This window comes from Rhinopithecus roxellana, chromosome 12 (genome assembly GCF_007565055.1).
Source record: "Rhinopithecus roxellana isolate Shanxi Qingling chromosome 12, ASM756505v1, whole genome shotgun sequence".
In the NCBI taxonomy this organism is placed as follows: Eukaryota; Metazoa; Chordata; class Mammalia; order Primates; family Cercopithecidae; genus Rhinopithecus; species Rhinopithecus roxellana.
In genome coordinates this window covers 104,654,520-104,680,332 of record NC_044560.1, presented here as the reverse complement: position 1 = coordinate 104,680,332, position 25,813 = coordinate 104,654,520, and the positions used below count along the sequence as shown (strand labels likewise).

General features: G+C 53.1%; 1 protein-coding gene across 1 annotated transcript; it reads right to left on the bottom strand.

Moving 5' to 3' along the window:
• Positions 1-34: 34 nt before the first annotated feature.
• On the bottom strand, positions 35-25,465 carry CBLC (Cbl proto-oncogene C). Its single transcript, XM_030941735.1, is given in 11 exon segments — positions 35-78; positions 81-96; positions 6,624-6,705; positions 8,642-8,784; positions 10,101-10,232; positions 12,759-12,846; positions 18,553-18,690; positions 20,800-20,921; positions 21,340-21,496; positions 21,662-21,808; positions 25,067-25,465. Coding segments are annotated over 11 exon segments (1,422 nt in total). The 5' UTR covers positions 25,420-25,465.
• Between the last annotated feature and the right edge of the window lie 348 nt (positions 25,466-25,813).

The window sequence follows — 25,813 nt, the reverse complement described above, 5'->3', positions numbered from 1 at the left end:
CCAGAGAGGGTTAGGGAGTGGACTCACCTGACCTTCAGGCCGGGGCAGGGTCGTGGGGTCCCAGGGCAGCTGGAGGGAGTTCCCCTTTAGGAGTCTCTGCAATGGAGAGATTTTGAGAGGGTGGTTGATTCCCGGCATCCAACCTTTCCCTCTGCTCCTCTTCCCTGTCCCCTTTGTCTTAGACCTGGGAGTCCCAGACCACCCTCCAGTCCCTTCCACTTACTCTATGGCCCCCTCCCTGGCCTGGGGGCTGGAGGTGGCTTCCTGCGCGGTTGAGGCCACAGCCTTAATTCTTGGCAAGATAAGAGGGGCCTGAAGTCTGGGGAGGGCCAGAAGTGCCTGGGAGGAGGAGATTAAGAAATGTCTCTGCTAAGCTGCAGCTTGGGTGGACGTCCTTTCACAGGTCCTGGACAGGGGTGACAGTGGTGGCTGCCACCGTCTGACAGGACCTTTGGCCTTGTCCCTAGTCCACGCTGCCTTTTCCCTCTCACCTCTAACTCGTGTAGGAAGAAGTTTTAGTTTGTCTGTCCGCCTGTCCATCCATGTGTCCAGCCCTTCTGCTCACTCATGCGCCCCACAGACAGTTCCCAAGCGTCTCCAGTGGGTCAGTCCCTTTCTTTCTTTCTTTTCTTTTCTTTTCCTTTTCTCTCTTTTCTTTTTACTTTTCTTTCTCTCTCCTTCCTTCCTTCCCTCCCTCCATTTCTTTCCTTTCTCCCTCTCTCTCCCTCCTTCTCTCTTTCTCTCTCTCCCTTTATTTCTTTCTCGCTTTCTTTCTCTTTCTCCTTCCTTCCTTCCTTCCTTCCTTCCTTCCTTCCTTCCTTCCTTCCTTCCTTCCTTCCTTCCTCCCTCCCTCCCTCCCTCCCTCCCTCCCTTCCTTCCTTTCCTTTTCTTTCTTTCTCTCTCTCTTTCCTTTTCTTTAAAAAAAAAGAAAAAGAAAACACAAAAAAACAGGGGCCAGGCGCGGTGGCTCACACCTGTAATCCCAGCACTTTGGGAGGCTGAGGTGGGTGGATCATGTGAGGTCAGGAGTTTGAGACCAGGCTGGCCAACATGGTGAAACCCCGTCTCTACGAAAAATACAAAATTAGCCAATCGTGGTGACATATTCCTGTAATTCCAGCTATTTGGGAGGCTGAGGCAGGAGAATCGTTTGAACCCAGGAGGTGGGGATTGCCATAAGCCAAGGTTGCACCACTGCACTCCAGCCTGGGCAACAAGAGCTAAACTCTGTTTCAAAGCAAAACAAAGCAATACAGGGTCTCACTCTGTTGCTTAGTCTGGAGTGCAGCAATATGACCATAGCTCACTGCAGCTTTGACTTCCTGGGCTCAAACCTTCCTCCTGCCTCAGCCTCCCAAAGTGCTGGGATTACAGGCATGAACCACTGTGCCAGGCCAAGGCCTTGTTTTTCGCTCTGATAAGACAGCCGTGAACAAGACAGAAAACTATCTCTGTCCTAGTGGAGCTGATGCTCTACTGAGCCCGAGGCTTGCAGTGACTGATCAGCTCCTGAAAAAGGAAATGTCTCAGAGCATGTTCTGTCTCCTTCAAAGTGCCTGGGAGAGAGAAGATGCCGGGGAGGCCTCTGGGAGATGGGAATGACCCAGCTGATGCCTGAGTGCAGGAAGGATCCAGACAGAGGCTTCAAGTGGGTGGGGTCTTGCTGGCAAGTTAGAAGAGCAGCAAGGGTACAATGTTGCTGGAAAGGAGGTGGAGTGGGGGAAATCAGAGAGGTGGGGAAGGGTTAGATCCCCAGCCCCAGGTCTTTGGGCAGTGGAGAGGACTTTGGCTTGAGTTCTTGGAGCCCTGAGGAGCCAGTGGGGGATTTCTTTCTTTCTTTCTTTTTTTTTTTTTTTAGATGGAGTCTTGCTCTGTTGCCCAGGCTGGAGTGCAGTGGCGGGATCTCAGTTCACTGCAAGCTCCACCTCCCAGGTTCACACCATTCTCCTGCTTCAGCCTCCCGAGTAGCTGGGACTACAGGAGCCCTCCACCACACCCAGCTAATTTTTTGGATTTTTATATATACAAAATGTATTTTTACATCCTGTTAGCCAGGATGGTCTCGATCTCCTGACCTTCTGACCTCATGATCCGCCTGCCTCGGCCTCCCAAAGTGCTGGAATTATAGGTGTCAGCCACCGTGCCCGGCCTTTTTTTTTTTTTTTTTTTTTTTTTTTGAGACGGGAGTTTTTGCTCTGTCACCCAGGCTGGAGTGCAGTGGCACGTTCTCGGCTCACTGCAACTTCCGCCTCCTGAGTTCAAGCGATTCTCCCACCTCAGCCTCCCGAGTAGGTGGGATTACGGGTGCCTGTCACCATGCCTGGCTAATTTTTGTATTTTTTTTAGTAGAGACAGGGTTTCACCATGTTGGCCAGACTGGTCCTGAACTCCTGACCTCAAGCGATTTGCCCACCTCGGCCTCCCAAAGTGCTGAGATTACAGGTGTGAGCCACCATGCTCGGCCGCCAGTGGAGATTTCTGAGAGGTGAGGGAGAGGATATGACTCAGGTTACAGGTGACTGAGCTTACTGGCTTCATCAAAACTCATGGGGAGGCTAGAGGAAGTGGCTAATGCCAGTAATCCCAGCGTTTTGGGAGGCCGAGACAGGAGGATCACTTGAGCCCAGGAGTTAGAGACCAACTTGGGCAACACGGTGAGACTGTGTCTCTAATTAAATTAAAAAATTAAAACAAAACAAAAAAAACCCAGCCCGTGGGGCTTGTGTCAGGCTGGTCCCCATTTTCCCCAAGAAAACACTGAGGGTCAGAGAGTTCCCCAGTGTTCAGTGGGGTGATGAGATCCAGCTCAATGGCAGTGTCGTCCCCTAAAGGTAGGTTTCTCAGATGGAGAACAGCAGTGTGCAGAGAGCAACCCCAGGGGCCACAGCACCATACACAGATCACAACCACAGTGACACTGACCACTGACACAGTCCCAAGTCCCATCACATCCAGTGTCCACAGCAGCCCCACCCTCACCTCTGCAAAAAAATTTAAAAATGAACCGGGTGTGGAGACATGCACCTGTAGTCCCAGCTACTCTGGGGGCTAAGGAGGGAGGATCACTTGAGCCCAGGAGATTGAGGCTATAGTGAGCTGTGATTGCACCACTGCACTCCAGCCTGGGTAACAGAGATCCCATTTTTCTTTCTTTTTTTTTTTTTTTTTTTTTTTTTTTGAGACAGAGTCTCACTCTGTCGCCCAGGCTGGAGTGCAATGGCACCATCTCGGCTCACTGCAACCTCTGCCTCCTGGGTTCAAGCGACTTTCCTGCCTCAGCCTCCTGATTAGCTGGGATTACAGGAGCCCGGCACCACGCAAGGCTAGACAAAGACCCCATCTTAAAAAAAAAAAAGCAATGCCGGGCACATAGCAAAAGTTATGACAGGCGGGGCCCACGCCTGTAATCCCAGCACTTTAGAAGGCCGAGGTGGGCAGACGACCGGAGATAAGGAGTTCAAGACCAGCCTGGCCAACATAATGAAACCCTGTCTCTACTAAAAATACAACAATTAGCAGGGCGTGGTGGCGTGCACCTGTAACCCCAGCTACTCGGGAGGCTGAGGCAGGAGAATTGCTTGAACCTGGGAGGCGGAGGTTGCAATGAGCCAAGATCGTGCCACTGCGCTCCAGCCTGGGCAACAAAGCTCAAAAAAAAAAAAAAAAAAAAAGTTATGACAGTTGGCTTGCTGAGAAGTAGCAAACCCAAGGCTGTCTCTTCCATGGTATGTTTTGAAGAATGAAAGAGTAGGTGGGAGTGGACTGGAATTTTAATCAGGCAGGGTTTGGGGAGAGGAGGAAAGGGCGGGCAAGGCGGAGGGTACGGCCTAGGCAAAGGTGTCATCATCAGGCCCGAGGTCCCTGTCAGTCTGCCATCCTGGCTGTGTGTCCCCCATCACTGTCCTCAGGGAGCCGGCTGAGTGCCTCCTAATGTTTCCATTTGCTTTTGGCGGCAGGTTGGATCTGTTTTTAGCTTCCCTGGCTGGTTTCACCGCCACCCCCCGCTTCCTGCTGGCTCTCTTGTTTGCTGTGGTTGAATAATGTTCCCGGACTTCCTGAGCTGTTTGTTTGAAGACAGCTGAGTATTGATCGAAGCCTGTGTGTACTCAGCCAGAGATGCTAACAGATCTGCTTCTCCCCAGCAATCCAGGGTCCCAAAAACCCTGGGGTGGTGGCATGGGGAGAAAAGAAAGCCAGGACAGGGCTCATGAAAAAATAAGTAGGCCGGGCGCGGTGGCTCACACCTGTAATCCCAGCACTGTGGGGAGCCGAGGCAGGTGGATCACCTGAGCTTGGGAGTTGAGACCAGCCTGACCAACATGGAGAAACCCCATCTCTACTAAAAAATACAAAATTTGCCAGGTGTGGTGGCGCATGCCTGTAATCCCAGTTACTCGGGAGGCTGAGGCAGGAGAATTCGCTTGAACCCCAGAAGCAGAGGTTGCAGTGAGCCGAGATCATACTATTGCACTCTAGCCTGGGCAACAAGAGTGAAACTCCATCTCAAAAGAAAAACAAACAAAGAAAACAACAACAACAAAAAAGTAGATGGTTTGGGGGCCTTAAAGACTCCAACACTGGCTTCTCCTGTCTCAGGCTGTGTGGTTTTGGGCAAGTACTGTCACCTTTCTGAATTTTTTTCCTCCAGAAAATGGGGAGAGGAACATTTGTTTGTTTTTTTGAGACAGGGTCTCACTCTGTCATCCAGGCTGGAGTGCAGTGGCACGATCTTGGCTCACTGCACCCTCCAGCTCCTGGGTTCAAGCGATTCTCCTGCCACAGTCTTCCAAGTAGCTGGGATTACAGGCGTGCACCACCACACCCAGCTAATTTTTGTATTTTTAGTAGAGACGGGGGTTTCACCATGTTGGTCAGGCTGGTCTCGAACTCCTGAACTCAGTGATCCACCTGCCTCAGCCTCCCAAAGTGCTGGGATTACAGGCATGAGCCACCGCAGCTGGCCGGGAGAGGAACATTTTTGACTTCATAGTGCTGTTGGGAAGACTCACTTCAGTGTATTCATTTGGCATCTATTTATTGAGCACCTATGATGTGTGTGTGTGGTAGGCACTGTTCTGGACTCTGGAGATATGATGGAGAAGACAACAAAGGCCTTACCTGCAGGAAGGTTGCAACCTGACGGTGATAAAAGCCAACAAAGCCAGCCCTAAACTCTGCCAGGTGGTGAAAGATCTTTGAACATACAGCAGAGCAGGGGCCTGAGGGACAGCGGTGCTGTTTTCACCCTTTCCTTTTTTTTCTTTTTAGAGAACGGGGTCCCACTATATTGCCCAGAAAGGTCTTGAAATCCTGGGCTCAAGCTTTCCTCCTGCCTCTGCCTCCCTAAGGGCTGGGATTACAGACTCTTTTTTTTTCTTTATTGGTTTAGAGACAGGGTCTCATTCTGTTGCCCAGGCTGGAGTGCAGTGGTGTAATCATGCCTCACTGGAGCTACCAACTCCTGGGATCAAGGGACCCTCCCACCTCAGCCTCCCGAGCAGCTGGGACTACGGGTGTGTGCCACCACTTTGGGCTAATTTTAAAATTTTTTTGTAGTGTTGGGGTAAAATAGTTTTGCAGTGTTGCCCAGGCTGGTCTCAAATGCCTGGGCTCAAACCATCCTCCTGCCTTGGACTCCCAAAGTGTTGGGATTGCAGGCCGGGCATGGTGGCTCATGCCTGTAATCCCAGCACTTTGGGAGGCCAACACGGGTGGATCAACTGAGGGCAGGAGTTCAAGACCAGCCTGGCCAACATGGCAAAACCTCGTCTCTACTAAAAATCCAAAAATTATCCGGGCATGGTGGCACGTGCCTGTAGTCTCAGCTACTTAGGAGGCTGAGGCAGGAGCATTGCTTGAACCTGGGAGGCAGAGGTTGCAGTGAGCTGAGATTATTCCACCGTACTGCAGCCTGGGCTACAGGGTGAGACTCTTACTCAAAAAAAAAGAAGTATTGGGATTGCAGGCATGAGCCACCACCCCAGCTGGGGGTACTATCTTGAACAGAGTGGTCAGGGAAGGCCTCCCTGAGAAGGGATGGGAAGGCGAGCCTCAGGAAAGGCCGTGCAGGCCAAGGGAACAGCTTGTGAGAAGGCCCTGAGGTAGGACACATCTGGAATGCTGGAAGGAGAGCAGGAAAGTCCTTGAGGCCGGGCACAGTGGCTCACTCCTGTAATCCCAGCACTTTGGGAGGCCGAAGGGGACAGATCACGAGGTCAGGAGTTTGAGACCAGCCTGACCAACATGGTGAAATTCTGTCTTTACTAAAAATACAAAAATTAGTGGGGCATGGTGGTGGGCGCCTGTAATCCCAGCTACTCAGGAGACTGAGGCAGGAGAATTGCTTGAACCCAGGAGGCGGAGGTTGCAGTGAGCCGAGATTGCACCACTGCACTCCAGCCTGGGCGACAGAGCAAGATTCTGTTTCAAAAAAAAAAGAAAGTCCTTGAGGGGGAATGAGCCAGGAAGAAAACAAGGGATGAGGTCACAGCGGGGATGGGTGCCTTGGAAATGGGTGCCAAAGATGAGTCCCTTCCCTGGCACCCCTGAGTGCACAGGTGAACCAGGGACCCTGGAGGTGAAGGAGACCCCAGCCCCCAACCTCAGACCAGTGCCTGACTCACCACCTTCGGCCGGGCATTTCTGGGTTTCCTGGGGGGCAGATCTGGCCGTGGGGGCAACTGAGGAGCCGAAACGGGTGCCTGGAGGGGACAGAGGAAGGAGAGTGGACTTGTGAGCTGCCGTTTTCTTCTCACTTCCATGTTCTCCTGCCTGAGCCCCAGCATTCAGGCACTGTTCTAGACTCAGGCTATAACAGAGACCAAGACAACGTACCAACACTTAGGAGGGTTACAGCCAAGGAAAGCCACAGCCCCAGCCCTTGGGGAAGCAAAAGACTAGTTCCCTAGGACCTGAGAATCTTGTTATCAGCGCCCTCCTCTTCTAGAACCCAGCAGTGCCGTCCCTGAGCTCTTCCTCCCTCAGACCCAGGAGTCCAGGACCCGCAATCCTCCTCCCTTAGACTCAGGAGTACAGGCTCCAACCCCTCCTCCCTCAGACCCAGGAGTCCAGTTCCCCAGTCTTTCCTCCCTTAGACCCAGGAGTCCAGACCCCAGCCCTTCCGCCCTCAGACCCAGGAGTCCAGACCCCAGCCCTTCCACCCTCAGACCCAGGAGTCCAGACCCAGCCCTTCAGCCCTCAGACCCAGGAGTCCAGGCCCAGCCCTTCCTCCCTCAGACCCAGGAGTCCAGGCCCCAATCCCTCCTCCCTCAGACCCAGGAGTCCAGGACCCAGCCCTTCCTCCCTCAGACCCAGGAGTCCAGACCCCAGCCCCTCCTCCCTCAGACCCAGGAGTCCAGGCCCAGCCATTTCTCCGTCAGACCCAGGAGTCCAGGACCCCCAGCCCTCCTCCCTTAGACTCAGGAGTACAGGCTCCAACCCCTCCTCCCTCAGACCCAGGAGTCCAGTCCCCCAGTCTCTCCTCCCTCAGACCCAGGAGTCCAGACTCCAGCCCTTCCTCCCTCAGACCCAGGTGTCCAGGCCCAGCCCTTCCACCCTCAGACCCAGGAGTCCAGGCCCAGCCCTTCCTCCCTCAGACCCAGGAGTCCAGGCCCAGCCCTTCCTCCCTCAGACCCAGGAGTCCAGACCCCAGCCCCTCCTCCCTCAGACCCAGGAGTCCAGGCCCAGCCATTTCTCCGTCAGACCCAGGAGTCCAGGACCCCCAGCCCTCCTCCCTTAGACTCAGGAGTACAGGCTCCAACCCCTCCTCCCTCAGACCCAGGAGTCCAGTCCCCCAGTCTCTCCTCCCTCAGACCCAGGAGTCCAGACTCCAGCCCTTCCTCCCTCAGACCCAGGTGTCCAGCCTCAGGCCCCGCCTCCCTCAGACCCAGGAGTCCAGGCCCCAGCCTTCCTCCCTCAGGCCTAGGAGTCCAGACCCCAGCCCCTCCTCCCTCAGACCCAGGAGTCCAGACCCCAGCCTTCCTCCCTCAGACCCAGGAGTCCAGGCCCCAGCCTTCCTTCCTCAGACCCAGGAATCCAGGCCCCAGCCTTCCTCCCTCAGACCCAGGAGTCCAGACCCAGCCCTTCTGTCCTCAGACCCAGGAGTCCAGACCCCAGCCCCTCCTCCCTCAAACCCAGGAGTCCAGGCCCAGCCCTTCCTCCCTCAGACACAGGAGTCCAGACCCAGCCCTTCCTCCCTCAGACCCAGGAGTCCAGGCCCAGCCCTTCCTCCCTCAGACCCAGGAGTCCAGACCCCAGCCCCTCCTCCCTCAGACCCAGGAGTCCAGACCCCAGCCCCTCCTCCCTCAGACCCAGGAGTCCAGACCCCAGCCCCTCCTCCCTCAGACCCAGGAGTCCAGACCCCAGCCCCTCCTCCCTCAAACCCAGGAGTCCAGGCCCAGCCCTTCCTCCCTCAGACACAGGAGTCCAGACCCAGCCCTTCCTCCCTCAGACCCAGAAGTCCAGGCTCCAGTCCTTCCTCCCTCAGACCCAGGAGTCCAGGCCACTAGCCCCTCCTCCCTCAGACTCAGGAGTCCAGACCCTGCCCTTCCTCCCTCAGACCCAGGAGTCCAGGCTCCAGTCCCTCCTCCCTCAGGCCTCAGGAATGTGGATTCCAGCTCCCGAATGGCCCTGCTCACCTGCTCCAGGCTCCAACTCTCTGCCTTCCTGGTCACTGCCGTCCTCTGAGTCCTCAGCAGTAGCCTGATCATGGAACTGGTAGATACTCACAGCCTCCCAGCCCTTGATCTCGCAGCGGCAGAAGGGGCAGGTCTGGCTGTCCGAGTGCTGGGGGAGGTCGGGAGGGAAAGGGTCAGTGCCCCCCTGCTCTCCATACTGTCCCTTGGGCCAACAAGGAGTTCCCTGCCCAAAAGATTGATGTGGGGCAGACAGACAGAGGAAGGGAGACGGAAGGAGAGAAGAGGAGTCATGGAGAGCAAGGGAATGTGGAGGGAAACCTGGGAGGGAAGGTGAGAGAGGAACGGAACCACAGTCAAGGTCAGGAGGGGGCACACAGGCCAGGGATCCCCATGGAGCCGTGGCCGCAGTTTCTGGGCCAGGCCCTTCCAGGCTCAGATCCTCACTGTGGCCCTTGTTTTTTTTTTTTTTTTTTAATTTTTATTTTTTATTTTTTTCTTTCTTTTTTTTTTTTTTTTTGAGATGGAGTCTGGCTTTGTCGCCCAGGCTGGAGCGCAGTGGCTGGATCTCAGCTCACTGCAAACTCCGCCTCCCAGGTTCATGCCATTCTCCTGCCTCAGCCTCCTGAGTAGCTGGGATTACAGGCGCCCGCCACCTCACCCGGCTAGTTTTTTGTATTTTTTAGTAGAGACGGGGTTTCACCATGTTAGCCAGCATGGTCTCGATCTCCTGACCTCGTGATCCACCCGTCTCGGCCTCCCAAAGTGCTGAGATTACAGGCTTGAGCCACCGCGCCCGGCCTGTTTTTTTTTTTTTTTTTAACAGAGTCTCGCTCTGTCACCTAGGCAGGAGTGCAAGTGGTGCGATCTCTGCTCACTGCAACATCTGTCTCCCGGGTTCAAGCGATTCTCATGTCTCAGCCTCACGAGCAGCTGGGATTACAGGCACCCAACACCACACCCGTCTAATTTTTGTATTTTTTTTTTTTTTTTTAGTAGACATGGGGTTTCACCATATTGGCCAGGTTGGTCTCAAACTCCTGACCTCAAGTGATCCACCCACCCTGGCCTCCCAAAGTGCTGGGATTACAGACGTGAGCCACCATGCCCAGCCTCATTGTAGCCCTTGGGAAGTCACTATTCTCAGCCCTGTCCTCCAGGGGACGAGGCTAAGGCTCAGAGAGGTGAAGCCACTAGCTGGGGATCACCCAGGCAGGGAAGGAAGGAGAGCTTTCCACTGATAACATTGCCGGAGAGGCAGAAACAGAGGCAGCGTGTGCAGAGTGGGGTGGAACCAGAGGCCCGGGGAAAGACAGCCGGCCTCCTGAGTGGTCGCCCGCAGCTCTCTGCCCTCTCTGGACTTTGGTTTCCCCATACGATCAATGAGGCATAGAGGAGATCCTCTTGGGGCTTTTCCTGTAGAGAGGGGGAGACCAGCCAGGAAGGCGGCGTGGGGGTCAGACCCACCTGCCAGGTAGCCAGGCAGCGGCTGCAGAGCAGGTGCCCACACGGCTTGATCTTCACATCCTTGTTGCTCTCAGCACAGATCTTACAGAGCTCAAATGTGGAGTCCATGGCCCAGTAGAGCTGCAGCTGCTCCTGGCAGGTGAGAGGATAGAAAAGACAGCGAGGGGCATGTGTCAGCCACGACGACACCACTTGGGCCACAGGAAGAAAATCCCAAACCTCAGCTGGTTGTGGTGGCTCAAGCCTGTAATCCCAGCACTTTGGAGGCCGAGGCGGGGGGGATCGCCTGAGGTCAGGAGTTCGAGACCAATCTTGTCAACTATGTTGAAGCCCTGTCTCTACTAAAAATACAAAAATTAGCCGGGGCATGGTGGTGCATGCCTGTAGTCCCAGCTACTCGGGAGGCTGAGGCAGGAGAATCACTTGAACTTGGGAGATGGAGGTGGCAGTGAGCTGAGATTGCGCCATTGCACTCCAGCCTGGGCAACAAGAGCAAAACAAGAAAGACAGAAAGACAGAAAGAAAGAAGGGAGGGAGGGAGGGAGGAAGGAAAGAAGGAAGGAAGGAAGGAAGGAAGGAAGGAAGGAAGGAAGGAAGGAAGGAAGGAAGGAAGGAAGGAAGGAAGGAAGGAAGGAAGGAAGGAAAGAGAAAATCCGAAACCTCTGTCTTGGCGCTATGGCTCATGCCTGTAATCTTAGCATTTCTGGCGGCCAAGGCCGGTGGAATGCTTGAGCCCAGGAGTTCTGGACCAGCCTGGGAAGCATAGCAAGACCCCATTTCTATTTAAAAAAAAAAAACTAAACTTCTGTGCCAGACCTGAACCCTCTCCTAAGTCCAAGGTTGGCATGCCCAACGGCCTCCTACATGTCTTCACTCATTTTTTGTGTGTGTTTTTAAAATTTATTTATTTATTTTTATTTTTATTTTTATTTTTGAGATGGAGTCTTGCTCTGTTGCCCAGGCTGGAGTGCAGTGGCGTGATCTTGGCTCACTGCAACCTTTGCCTCCAGGTTCAAGCGATTCTTGTGCCTCAGCCTCCTGAGTAGCTGGGACTACAGGCATGAACCACCATACGTGGCTAATTTTTGTATTTTTAGTAGAGATGGGGTTTCACCATGTTGGCTAGGCTAGTCTCGAACTCCTGACCTCAAGTGATCTGCTTGCCTTGGCCTCCCAAAGTGTTAGAATTATAGGTGTGAGCCACCTTGCCCGGCCATGTCTTCACTCCTTGTTATGAGATTTCTTCTCCCCAGTTGTCTACACCCAGTGGTGCCAGATTTAGCAAATAAAAGTACTGGATGCTGCTAAATTTGAATTTCATTTTTTTTTTCTTTTCTTTTTTTTTGGTGAGACAGGGCCCCACTCTGTTACCTAGGTTGAAGTACAGGGTCGCGATCTTGGCCTACTGCAACCTCCAACTCCCAGGCTCAAGTGATCCTCCCACCTCAGTCTCCCAAGTAGGTGGGCTAATTTTTTGCATTTTTTGTAGAGATGGGGTTTCGTCATGTTGCCCAGGTTCATCTTGAACTCCTGAGCTCAAGTGATCCACCAGCCTCAGCCTCCCAAAATACTGGGATTACAGGCATGAACCACTGCACCTAACCTAAATTTGAATTTCTTTTTTTTTTTCTTGAGACCAAGCCTTATTCTGTTGCCCAGGCTGGAGCGCAGTGGTGTGATCTCAGCTCACTGCAACCTCCGCCTCCTGGGTTCAAGTGATTCTTGTGCTTCTGCCTCCCAACTCTAGTGCCTCAGCTGGGACTACAGGTGTGAGCCACCACACCCGGCTAATTTTTGTATTTTTGGTAGAGATGGGTTTCACTATGTTGGCCAGGCTGGTCTTGAACTCCTGACCTCAGGTGATCTGCCTGCCTCGGCCTACCAAAGTGCTGGGATTACGGGCGCGGTGGCACCTGGCCTCTAAATTTGAATTTCATGTAAACAGTGAATACAGTTTGAAGTATAAAGATGTCCCAAATATTGCAAGGGATATATTTATACTAAAAAAATGTAGGGCCAGGTACAGTGGCTCATGCCTATAATCCCAGCACTTTGGGAGGTGGAGGTGGGAGGATCGCTGGAGCCCAGGAGTTCAAAACCAGCTTGGGCAACATGGCGAAACCCCATCTCTACATAGAAATAAAAAAATTAGCTGGGTGCAGTGGCTCACACCTGTACTCCCAGCTGCTTGGGAGGCTGAGGTGGGAGGATCGCTTGAGCCCGGAGGTCGAAGCTGCAGTGAACCATGATCGCACCACTGCACTCCAGCCTGGGTGACAGAAGAGATCCTGTCTCTAAAAATAAAAATAAATAAAATATAAATTATGTATTTATTATTATTGTTTTTCTCTCACTCGTGGGGTGGCTGTGAAGATTAGGAGCTGGCACAGGGCCATCGCTGGCAAATGCCTAAATGCATTAGCTGTCCTGATGATCTCAGCAGCATCAGTTCCTTATTTATCCCCGTGATCACCCCTGGGAAAGAGCCAGGAGGAGCCGTATTCTCCGGGAGAATAACTGAGCCTCAGAGAGGTCAAGTGATTTACCCAAGGTCACACAGCCACCAGGCCAACACTCCAACCCCAGGCCTCTGAGCCAAGGCAACGTGGGGGTGGCAGGGTCAGGGAATGGGACTGCGGGTGCAGGCACGGGTCTCACCTCTGATACGTGGATGCGCTGCTGGGGTTCTGCCTGGTCGAGCTCAGTCAGGTCTGGGTTGTGGTTCTTTCCATCTGGGTAGAGGTAGCTGGGGGAAGGGAAGAGAGGGGGACGGGAGGGCCATCCAGTATCTCCCACCCCCAGATGAACAAGGACCTTTATCCCCTGCAGGGCCCATATCTCCCTGAGATGAGGATTTGTCCCCAATCCATTGCTGGCCTGGGGCTATTTTCCCTCTGCCCTCCTCTAGTTGGGACTGCATCTTCTCAGATACCCCAGGGCAGGGCTATGCCCCCTCAGACTCCCAAGGTAGGGCACACAAAACCTCAGTGACTCAAACTCCAGAAACAAGGATGAGATAGAATAAGAACCAGAAAACGGGATGAAAATTTCCGGCTTAGGGCAGGCGCGATGACTCACGCCTGTAATCCCAACACTCTGTGAGGCCGAGGTGGGTGGATCACCTGAGGTCGGGAGTTCAAGACCAGCTTGGCCAACGTGGTGGAACCCTGTCTCTACTAAAAATATAAAAATTAGCCGGGCGTGGTGGTGCATGCCTGTAATCCTAGCTACTCAGGAGGCTGAGTCAGGAGAATTGCTAGAACCTAGGAAGCACAGGTTGCAGTGAGCCGAGATCGTGCCATTGCATTGTAGCTTGGGCGACAGAGTGAGACTCTGTTTCAAAAAAAAAAAAAAAAAGAAAAAAAAGAAAAATCGCTGGCTTAGCTCTTCTAGAACCTCATCCTTCTCCTCCATGCCCAAGCATAACAGATTTTAGCGTCACAGATCATGAAAGTGACCAAATCCTAGAATTTGAGAATATCAGGATGGGAAAGATCCTCTGAGAACACCTGTACCACTGCTTCTCTCACAGACAGTGACCCAAGGCTCAGGGTGGGAAAGGCACCTACCCAAGGTCACACAGCAAGGACCAGAGAGACTCAGAACCAGGGTTGTAGGCGAGATCTCAGCACTGGGCTCCAGGACACCGAAGAAGCAAGCGTTGGACTCCCTGGGTCTCCCACTGGATCATTTCCTCAGCCTATCTGGCATGCCTCAACGCTACTCCAATTATCCCCACATGTATACCACATGAAATACTGAACCCTCAGACCCACAGGGGGTCATGAGTCCTTGAGGCTAGTGGCCCTGCCTGGCCTGTCATGTGGAGCAGTGCAGGATCCCTGACCTGGGCCCCACAGTGGCTGTCCCACTAACACACTGTATGACTTGGCTGGGGCCACTCTACCTTTCTGGCCTCAGTTTCCTCTTCTGTAACATGGACATGATCATGCCTGAGGCAAAGATTTGTGATGAGTATTAAATAAGACAGTGCTGGTCAGGCGCGGTGGCTCACACCTGTAATCCCAGCACTTTGGGAGGCCGAGGTAGGCAGATCATTTGAGGTCAGGAGTTTGAGACCAGCCTGGTCAACATGGTGAAACCCCGTTTCTACTAAAAATTGCAAAATAAATAAATAAACAAATAAAATAATAATTAGCCAGGCATGGAGGTGCGTGTCTGTAATCACAGCTACTCGGGAGGCTGAGGCAGGAGAATTTCATGAACCCAGGAGGCAGAGATTGTAGTGAATGAATACCGCACCACTGCACTTCAGCCTGGGCAACACAGCAAGACTCTGTCTCAAAAAAAACTTTTTGAAAATAAATAAATAAATAAATAAAAAAGAAAGACAGTGCTTATAAAACATGCAGCCCTGGCTGGGAGCAGTGGCTCATGTCTGAATCCCAGCACTTTGAGAGGCTAAGGCAGGAGGATTGCTTGAGCCCGGGGGTTTGAGACCAGCCTGGGCAACACAGAAAGACCCTATGTCTAAAAAAAAAAATAATTAAAAATATTAGCTGGGCATGGGTGGCATGTGCCTGTGGTCTCAGCTACTCAGGAGAGGCTGAAGTGGGAGAATCACCTGAGCCTGGGAGGTCGAGGCTGCAGCAGTGAGCTGTGGTCATGTCACTGCACTCCAGCCTGGGTGACAGTGAGAACCTGTCACAAAAAAAAAAAAAAAGAAAGAAACACCAAAAAAACATGCAGCACTGGCCAGGTGCAGTGGTTAACACCTGTAACCCCAGCACTTTAGGAGGCCGAGGAGGGAGGGTCACTTGAGCCCAGCAGTTTGAGACCAGCCTGGACAACATAGTGATATCTTGTCTCTATCTAATTTTTTTTCTTTTTATTCAGAAGGGGGCTCACTATGTTGTCCAGGTTGGTCTCAAACTCTTGGGCTCCAGTGATCCTCCTACCTCAGCCTCCCAAAGTTCTAGGATTTCAGGCATGAGCCACCATGCCTGGAGAATATTTTTTTTTTTTTTTGAGATGAAGTCTCACTCTTGTCCCCCAGGCTGGAGTGCAATGGCACGATCTCAGCTCACTGCAACCTCCACCTCCCGGGTTCAAGCAATTCTCTTGCCTCAGCCTCCCAAGTAGCTGGAATTACAGTCACCTGTCACCATGCCTGGCTACTTTTTGTATTTTTAGTAGAGACAGGGTTTCACCTTGTTGGCCAGGCTGGTCTCGAACTCCTGACCTCAGGTGATCTGCCTGCCTCGGCCTCCCCAAAGTGGCAGGATTACAAGCGTGAGTCACTGAGCCTGGCGCGAATAAATTTTTTAAATTAAATGTATATATATTTTTTAATGCAGCATCCTCCTGTGTGCAAAAACACTCAATAAGAAGGAACTTCTATGATTGACTTTATTTTTATGTTTTTGAGATGGAATCTCTGTCACCCAAGCTGGAATGCAGAGGCACGATCTTGGCTCACTGCAGCCTCAACCTCCCGGGTTCAAGCGATTCTGCTGTCTCAGCCTCCCAAGTAGCTGGGACTATAAGCACACACCACCACACCTGGCTAGAGACGGGGTTTCACCATGTTGGCCAGGCTGGTCTTGAACTCCTGACCTCAAGTGAGCTGCTTGCCTCCGTCTCCCAAAGTGCTGGGATTACAGGCATGAGCCACCATGCCCGGCCTCTGATTTTTCTGCTTTAAATGGTCCCCAAGAGTAGCTGAAGTGTTGTCTCTTGTTCCTAAGTGAAAGAAGGTTGTGATGTGTCTTATGGAGAAAACGTGTGTGTTGTATAAGCTTCCTTGAGACACAAGTTATAGTGCTGTTGGTTGTAAGTTCAATGTTAATGAACCAATGATAGGTACTGAATAAAGTGTCCTTTTTTTTTTTTTGAGACGAAATCTCGCTCTGTCACCCAGGCTGGAGTGCAGTAGTGTGATCTCAGCTCACTGCAACCTCTGCCTCCCAGGTTCATGCCATTCTTCTGCCTCAGCCTCCTGAGTAGCTGGGACCACAGGTGCCCGTCACCACGCCCGGCTAATTTTTTTTTTTTTTTTGTATTTTTAGTAGAGACTGGGTTTCACCATGTTAGGCAGGATGGTCTCGATCTCCTGACCTCATGATCTGCCCGCCTCGGCCTTCCAAAGTGTTGGGATTACAGGCGTGAGCCACCGCGCCCGGCCTTGAATAAAGTGTCTTTAAACAAAAACATACATAAAGTTTACTATGTTGTGATTGGTTGACAAAAATGTCGGGACCCAGCCAGGCGTGGTGGCGTGCACCTGTAGTCCTAGCTACTCAGGATCCAGGAATGTATTTCCCCTGGGAGCAACAGCTTGGTATTCAATAATTCAGGGTGTGTGGTGATTTTACAGAAGATAATTACTGCAAATTGGCCAGGCGTGTGGCTCACACCTGTAATCCTAACTACTCTGGAGGCTGAGGTGGGCAGATTGCTTGAGTTTAGGAGTTCGAGACCAGCCTAGGCAACATGGTGAGACCCCCCCCCCCCCCATCTCTACCAAAAATACAATAAAAATGTTTTCTTTGTTTGTTTGTTTTGTTTTTTCAGATGGAGTCTCCCTCTGTCACCCAGGCTGGAGTGCAGCGGTGTGATCTCAGCTCACTGAAACCTCCACCTGCCAGATTCAAGCAATTCTACCTCAGCCTCCAGAGTAGTTAGGATTACAGGTGCCCACCACAGCACCCAGCTAATTTTTAAAAAAATATTTAGTAGAGATGGGGTTTTGCCATGTTGACCAGGCTGGTCTGAGGTGATCACCTGGTCACCTTAAGTGATCCGCCCACCTTGGCCTCCCAAAGTGCTGGGATTACAGGCGTGAACCACCGTGCCCCCACCAAAAATGTCAGAAAAAATTATATATTAAAAAATTAATAATTACTGCAAATAATCTATCCTATCTATCTATCTATCTATCTATCTATCTATCTATCTATCTATCTACCTTCCTATCTCCTCTCTTGTATGTCAGTAGTCATATAGATATGACTGATAAGAAATTTCTGGCCAAAGGTGAAACTCTGAAAAGAAACCTGCCTTCTTGGCTGGGTGCGGTGGCTCACACTTGTAATCTCAGCACTTTGGCAGTCCGAGGAGGGAGCATCACTGGACGTCAGGAGTTTGAGACCAGCCTGGCCAACATGGCGAAACTCCATCTCCACTAAAAATCCAGAAATTAGGGCTGGGCGTGGTGGCTCATGCCTGTAATCTCAGCACTTTGGGGGGCCGAGGTGGGTAAATCACGAGGTCAGGAGTTTGAGACCAGCCTGACCTACATGCTGAAATCCTGTCTCTACTAAAAATACAAAACAAAACAAACAAAAAAACTAGCTGGGTGTGGTGGTGCGCACCTGTAATTCCAGTTACTCAGGAGGCTGAGGCAGGAGAATCGCTTGAACCTGGAAGGTGGAGGTTACAGTGAGCCAAGATCACGCCATTGCACTCCAGCAAAGGTGACAGAACGAGATTACATCTCAAAAAAAAAAGAAAAAAAGGAGATGGGCGGATCACGAGGTCAGGAGATCGAGACCATCCTGGCTAACATGGTGAAACCCCGTCTCTACTAAAAAAATACAAAAAACGGCCGGGCACGGTGGCTCAAGCCTGTAATCCCAGCACTTTGGGAGGCCGAGATGGGTGGATCACGAGGTCAGGAGATCGAGACCATCCTGGAACCAGAACCCATCCTACTAAAAGTACAAAAAACTAGCGGGCGGGTGGCGGGCGCCTTGTATTCCAGCTACTCGGGAGGTGAGGAGGAGCAGGGAGAATGGCGTCAAACCGGGAGGGCGCTTGAGGAGATGGCAGATAGAGCCACTGAGATCCGGCCACTGCACTCCACTGGGCGACAGAGCGAGCACTCCGTCTCCAAAAAAAAAAAAAAAAAAAAAAAAAAAAAAAAAAAAAGAAAAAAAAGAAAACCACCAGTCTAGTAAGTTCTCCAGTTCTGTTTCTGTGCCATCAATCTAGATTCTAGAGCAGGATCTGATATCTAGAAGCAAAAGCTGGCCAGGCACGGTGGCTCATACCTGTCATTTCAACACTTTGGGAGGCCGAGATGGGCAGATCGCTTGAGCCCAGGAGTTCGAGACCAGCCTGGGTAACATGGCGAAAACCCATCTCATTTTAAAAAAATTAACTAAAATAAAAGAGAAAGAAAATAGAATCAAACGCTCTGGAGCTCAGTTCCAAGGAATGCAGCCCCTGCGGTTGTGGCCAACGCCTCACACACTTCTTGGAGCTGTGGCTGGGCCCTATTTATGGCCCCTTTGTGCCAACCTCAGAGGCGCCCCTTCCTCAAGACCTTTGACTGCCACCTGCTGGATTCTTGTAGTACTGCAAGATTTGAGATGTCCGCTATGTGAATGTTTGCAACCTCAAACGTGGTGGCTACTGGCAGTGCTCAACATGCAAGATATTTCGAACCAGATTTTGCTGACACCCTCCTCCTACCAGGATGGAGACTCACAAGCCATCCTTCTGTCCCTCCAGGAGCACCTGGGACAAGGGTTTGTTGGCAGGAATGGTCTGCAGGATGCTGCCATCTGAGCTCACGTAGCCGATGGCCCACTGCCCCAGGCGAGTACAGCTGGGCCGGAAGATGTAGCTGGAAGAAGAGGTAGGTAGGATGGGGTGAGGCAGTGGTCACCGCAGTCCCTTTTGCGAACTCCTAGTCCCCCGCCCTGTTGGGAATCCAAGTGTCTAAGTCCTCACCCCCAGTTTCCCATTCTTTAGGCAACGGCATGTGCTAGATCCCTGCCTGCCTCTTGCCTGCTTGGCTCTTTTATGATAAAAACAGCTCTGTTTGTATTTGGAGATCTCTCCCTGCTTCACTGGAGTTTAAACAAGGCTGGGCTGACCAATCAGCGCATTTCAGGACCCCTGACCACAGTGATGGGAGTCTGTTCTGGGACTTTTGCTGGAAGCGTCAGAGCAAGGTGCCCCCTTTCTTACAGAGGTAGCTAAGAAGGTAGGGTACACAGCTGGGACTTCTAGAAGTCATTTGCCACCATGAGGAGAAACCATGTTTGAGAATGACGCAAACAGAGGAAAGCAGAGAAAGGGGATGAACAGGAAATGATTCCTGACAGTAGCCATTGAGCACCTGGATCTAGCCATGCCTGAAACCCACACCCTGGCCTTCTTTTCTTTCCTTCATGGTTTTTTTTGTTTGTTTGTTTTGTTTTTGTTTTTTTTGAGACAGAGTCTTGCTCTGTTGCCTAGGCTGAAGTGCAGTGGCAGGATCCTGGCTCACTGCAACCTCTGCCTTTCGAGTTCAAGTGATTCTTGTGCCTCAACCTCCCAAGTAGATGGGACTACAGGCACACATCACCATGCCACGCTAATTTTTGTTTGTTTGTTTGTTTTTTTGAGACGGAGTCTTGCTCTGTCACCCAGGCTGGAGTGCAGTGGCGCAATCTTGGCTCACTGCAAGCTCTGCCTTCTGGGTTCATGCCATTCTCCTGCCTCAGCCTCCCAAGTAGCTGGGACTACAGGTGCCCGCCACCACGCCCGACTAATTCGTTTTGTATTTTTAGTAGAGACAAGGTTTCACCCTGTTAGCCAGTATGGTCTTGATCTCCTGACCTCGTGATCTGCCTGCTTTGGCCTCCCAAAGTGCTAGGACTACAGACATGAGCCACCGCGCCTGACTGTATTTTTTTTTTTTTTTTTTTTTTTTTTTGAGACAGAATCTAGCTCTTATAGCCCAGGCTGGAGTCCAACGGCATGATCTTGGCTCACTGTAACCTCTGCCTCCCGGGTTCAAGCAATTCTCCTGCCTCAGCCTCCCGAGTAGCTGGGATTACAGGCGCACGCCTGGCTAATTTTTTGTATTTTTAGTAGAGATGAGGTTTCGCCATGTTGGCCAGGCTGGTCTCGAACTCCTGACCTCAAGTGATTTGTCTGCCTCGGCCTCCCAAAGTGCTGGGATTACAGGTGTGAGCCACCGTGCCAGGCCTAATTTTTGTATTTTTAGTAGAGATGGGGTTTCACCATGTTGGCCAGGCTGGTCTCGAACTCCTGACCTCAAGTGATTTGTCTGCCTCGGCCTCCCAAAGTGCTGGGATTACAGGTGTGAGCCACTGGGCCAGGCCTGGCCTTTTCAATTATAGGAATTTATTATTTCCTTTTTCCCTTCCCTTAAATCAGTTTGAAGTGTAACTGGAAGAATGCTAATGCACTCACCTTCCTACTCCTGCACCTCAGCCCTGCAGAGACTCACAAACCTGACCTCCTATTCTCTTGGTATTCTAGACAGCTCAATTCTCAGCCCTCTGAGAATTGTTGGGCGGTGGGGGGGGGACCCAAGAGCTCAAAACTCCTGACTTGAAATAATTTAAGGACTCACACATCTTGTTTTTCAGTCTCCTATGCCAATAGGTGGGAAAGTCACCCTCCAAATATTGAACAGATGGTGCAACATGGCTCTGACCTACCAGAAATGGACGTTACCCTGAAGCAGGGTCTCCGGGCTCCTTGCTACAGAGGGCACTGTCCCTTAGCTGCAGGATTATGGGACAGTACAGGAGGTCTCGAGAGAAGAGACGGGCTGGGAGGGGCACTCAGTGTCCTGCCTCTGAGTTATCAACTCTCTGGGGTCCCGGGTACCTCTGTTCCCACTCTTGGAAGGACATCTGGGCTCCACCATGCACCAGCCCAGAGCCTAGATCCCTGAGCCCCGCAGCCTTGTTCTCCCAAGCCCTGTACCCTTTACCTTCCTGGCTTGTCCCTGCAGGCCTGCAGACGCTCTTGGACCTCATCATAGGTGAGGAAGGCCATGTAGCCTGGGTGGTTGACTGCCAGGAGCTGCCAGTTCTTGAGGAGTGTTGGCCATGGCTGGGGTGGGGTAGAGTTCGGATCAGAGAGAGACCAGGAAAGCAGTCACATCCCTAAGTAGTCCCCAGGGGCCCGAGAATCCAGCCACCTCCTTCACACCCATGGTGAGCCTCAGGCATATCCCTTTTACAAGACCCCAAGCTCTTCTTTCTCCAGGACTCAAGAGTTTGGGACCTTAGCTTCCTCGTTCCTCAGACCCAAGAGTCCAGGCCCCCAGCCCTCTCCTCCCTCAGACCCTGCAGTGCAGGCCTCCAGCCCCCTCCTCCCTCAGACCCAGGAGTCCAGGCCCCAGGCCCTCCTCCATCAGACCCAGGAGTCCAGGCCCTAGCCCCTCCTCCCTCAGACCCAGGAATCCAGGTTACAGCCCTCTTCTTCCTCCTGGACCCAAGTCTGGCTCCCAGCCTTAGCCTTCCCTGACCTGGAAGAGCCTGGTGAAGATGTCGAACTCGAAGATGGACACGTGCCCGCTGCAGGTGAGGTCGATGGTGGTGCGCAAGGCCAGGGCTGTGCAGCCTGGTTCCACAGGGTGGCAGGTGCCCAGGAGGGACTCAAACTCAGCCCAGGGCAGCACGCACCTGGGTGGGAGAGGGGTGGGGGAGACACCGCTGAGGCCTCTTGGAGCCTATGATGGGAGGCTCTGCAGGAGGGAAGCAGCTGTGAGCCTGGACTCCTGGGTCCCTGGGCCAGGGCGGGATGGGGCTTCGGGAGCTGAGGGTCCCTGAGGACAAGGGCTTGCTCACCGGGCTCCACAACGCTCCCTCCAGAAGATGTGGGCTGGGGCCTTGGTGAGCTGGTACACGTGTCCGCAGTACTTTCCTCCGGGGAAGAGTGCGTGCAGCTCTGCGTGCATGTGGCTGAAGATGATGGCCAGCTTGGCCAGCTGTCGCCTGTGGGGATGGGCAAGGACTCTGGCTATCCTTGAGGCTCCCACTGACACCCTCTTCCTCCCGTCACGGGGAACACCCGCAGGGACAAGGCTGTGGACTCTATCTCGTCAGTGTAAGGTAAGAGTCCATTCCTGCTGGGCGTGGTGGCTCACGCCTGTAATCCCAGCACTTTGGGAGGCCAAGGTGGGTGGATCACTTGAAGTCAGGAGTTCATGACTAGCCTGGCCAACATGGTAAAACCCTGTCTCTACTGAAAATACAAAAACTAGCCTGGCATGGTGGCATCCACCTGTAATCCCAGCTACCCAAGAGGCTGAGGCAGGAGAATTGCTGAAACCCAGGAGGTGGAGGTGGCAGTGAGCTGAGATCGTGCCACTGCACTCCAGCCTGGGTGACACAGCAAGACTCCGTCTCAAAAAAAAAAAAAAAAAAAAAATTAAAAACTATATATATGCCTTTTATTAGATTTGGCCAGACGCAGTGGCTCATGCCTGTAATCCCAGCACTTTGGGAGACTGAGGTGGGTGGATCACTTGAGGTCAGGAGTTTGAGAATAGCCTGGCCAACATGGTGAAACCCTGTCTGTAATAAAAACTACAAAAACTATCACTGCGTGGTGGTGGGTGCCTGTAATCCTAGCTACTCAGGAGGCTGAGGCAGGATAATTACTTGAATCCGGGAGGCGGGGGCTGCAGTGAGTCAAAATCACACCACTGCATTCCAGCCTGGGCAACAGAGTGAGACCATGTCTAAAAAAAAAAAATTATGCTGAATTTTGCAGAAATCCAGCTTTCCTATATATTAAGGGAAGACGATTTGATTCTATATGATGGTGGTTCTACCTACAGGTACGAGTGTCTGACTAGTCAACTCTACCTTCCAAGAATGATTGTGCCTTGGCATTTTCATTTAAAACATAGATAATATTTATGAAAAAAATTCCTTTTATCACTCTCATAATTTGGGCATTATAGTGATTAAAAAACTATAGGTGGGGCCGGGCGCGATGGCTCAAGCCTGTAATCCCAGCACTTTGGGAGGCCGAGACGGGCGGATCACGAGGTCAGGAGATCGAGACCATCCTAGCTAACATGGTGAAACCCTGTCTCTACTAAAAATACAAAAAACTAGCCGGGCGAGGTGGCGGCACCTGTAGTCCCAGCTACTCGGGAGGCTGAGGCAGGAGAATGGCGTGAACCCGGGAGGCGGAGCTTGCAGTGAGCTGAGATCCGGCCACTGCACTCCAGCCTGGGTGGCAGAGCGAAACTCTGTCTCAAAAAACAAACAAACAAAAAAAAACTATAGGTGGGTAGGTTGTTAAACCTCTGTATGTCATTTCAGGATGAATTAAGGAAACACTTGTCTGGACATGGTGGCTCTTGCCTGTAATCTCAGCACTGCGGGAGGCTGAGATGGGAAGATCGCATAAGGCCAGGAGTTTGAGACCAGCCTAGCCAACATAGCAAGACCTCCTCTCTACCAAAAAATAAAAAGATTAGCCTGGCATGGTGGTATATGCCTGTGGTCCCGGCTCCATGGGAGGCTGAGGTGGGAGGATCACTTGAGCCCACGAGTTTGAGGCTGCAGTGAGCCATGATGGTGCCACTGCACTCCAGTCTGGGTGACAGAGCAAGACCTTGTGTCCCAAAAACCAAAAAAATAGAGACACTACAAAATATTTGATATAAAGAAGTGGCATGGGTCACTGAACTAGACCTTGTTCTGGGCTCTGGGCCCCAAACCTCGTCTGCCCTGTCACTCTGAGGTTCCTTCCTCTGTGCAGTACAGCAGAGGTGGCCTCCAGGCAGGTCTTGGGTCTGGAGCCAGCTGTTCCTCAGGAACTAAAGACCAAGTGGGTAGTCCAGGCAGAAACCGTGACGGGGACCTAATGATCAGTCTCTTTGGGTGTGTCCATCTACCTCTCCTCAACCTAGGAGCCCATGGGGTCTCCACATTCTGAGGCCTGATCCTCCCAGCTGGGCCTCCCAAAGAGCTGGGATTACAGGTGTGAGCCACTGTACCTGGCCAGACCAGGCCAAGTTCTGATCACAAATGTGCACACATCTAGAGAACTTTGAATTAGATAATAATAGTAATAGCTAACTTTTATTTTATCCTCAACATAGCAAGCCCCATAGGGTCCCTGAATTCTGAGATAGTGGGATAGTGGGAACCAGAATCGGGCTGCTGGGTAACCGAGGAAAAGGCAAAATGGGGCTGAGAGCGTGGGCGCCCAAGGAAGGAGAAAACTGGGTGGCCCATTTTCCAGGTTCCAGTAGGAAGGAGGGGCTGGGTCTGGACCCCTGGGTCTGAGGGAGGAGGGGCTGGGGCCTGGATCCCTGAGTCTGAGGGAGGAGGGGCTGGGGCCTGGACTCCTGGGTCTGAGGGAGGAGGGGCTGGGGGCCTGACTCCTGGGTCTGAGGGAGGATGGGCTGGGGGCCTGGACTCCTGAGTTTGAGGGAGGAGGGGCTGGGGCCTGGATCCCTGAGTCTGAGGGAGGATGGGCTGGGGGCCTGGACTCCTGGGTCTGAGGGAGGAGGTGCTGGGGGCCTGGACTCCTGGGTCTGAGGGAGGAGGTGCTGGGGGCCTGACTCCTGGGTCTGAGGGAGGATGGGCTGGGAGCCTGGACTCCTGAGTTTGAGGGAGGAGGGGCTGGGGCCTGGATCCCTGAGTCTGAGGGAGGATGGGCTGGGGGCCTGGACTCCTGGGTCTGAGGGAGGAGGTGCTGGGGGCCTGGACTCCTGGGTCTGAGGGAGGAGGTGCTGGGGGCCTGGACTCCTGGGTCTGAGGGAGGATGGGCTGGGAGCCTGGACTCCTGAGTTTGAGGGAGGAGGGGCTGGGGCCTGGATCCCTGAGTCTGAGGGAGGATGGGCTGGGGGCCTGGACTCCTGGGTCTGAGGAAGGAGGGGCTGGGGGCCTGGATCCCTGAGTCTGAGGGAGGATGGGCTGGGGACTGGACTCCTGGGTCTGGGGGAGGAGGGGCTGGGGGCCTGGACTTCTGAGTCTGAGGGAGGAGGTGCTGGGGGCCTGACTCCTGAGTCTGAGGAAGGAGGGGTTGGGGGCTGGACCCCTGGGTCTGAGGGAAAAGGGACTAGAGCCTGAACCCTTGAGTCTGAGGGAGAAGAGGATGGGGCCTGAGTTACTAGGTCTGAGGAAGGAGGGGCTGGGGGCCTGGATTCCTGGGTCTGAGGGAGGAGGGGGCTGGGAGCAAGACCTGGGCCTCACCCCTGAGGACTTTGTTCTGGGGCGAAGGCTCACCTGAGTCTGGAGCCCGCCCGGAAGAGCTCGTCGTTGGCACCCCTTCGGCCCCGGGGCGGCAGCAGCGCGCCCACCTGCCTGCTCTTGGCCTCCAGATTGGCCAGGTAGACGAGGAGAAAGTCCCTGGAGCCGCCGGGACCCCCGGGGCCACCTCCGCCGGCCGCCCGCCCAGCACGGGCCACCTCTCGAAGCAGCTGCGCTGTGCGGGGCAGCAGGTCCCGCAGCGAAGGGGGACTGATGGACAGCCGAGGGTCGCCGCATTGCTCTTCTAGGCGCTGCAGCATCCTCACTGCCCGGCCCAGGGCGCGGGCCTCTTCCCACTGTCGCCCCCACGGGGCCACCGCCACAGCCATGGGAGCCTCGCGTAAGCCGGGAAAGACCGGGGTAGGCGCCGCGTCGCCCAGAGTGAAAGGAGAGGGCGGGCCCTAGAGAACCGGGGAGGGGCCTGCAGGTACCAGTGTCTCCAAAGCGGGCGGGGGCTGGAGGATCTGGCACGTGCGTCTTCAAGAGGTGGGGTTTGGAGGCTGGGAGCGGTGGCTCATGCTTGTAATCCCAGCATTTTGGGTGGCCGAGGTGGGAGGATTTTTTTTTTTTTTTTTTTTTTTTTTTTGAGACGGAGTCTTGCTCTGCCGCCCAGGCTGGAGTGCAGTGGCCGGCTCTCAGCTCTCTGCAAGCTCCGCCTCCCGGGTTCACGCCATTCTCCTGTCTCAGCCTCCCGAGTAGCTGGGACTACAGGCGCCCGCCTCG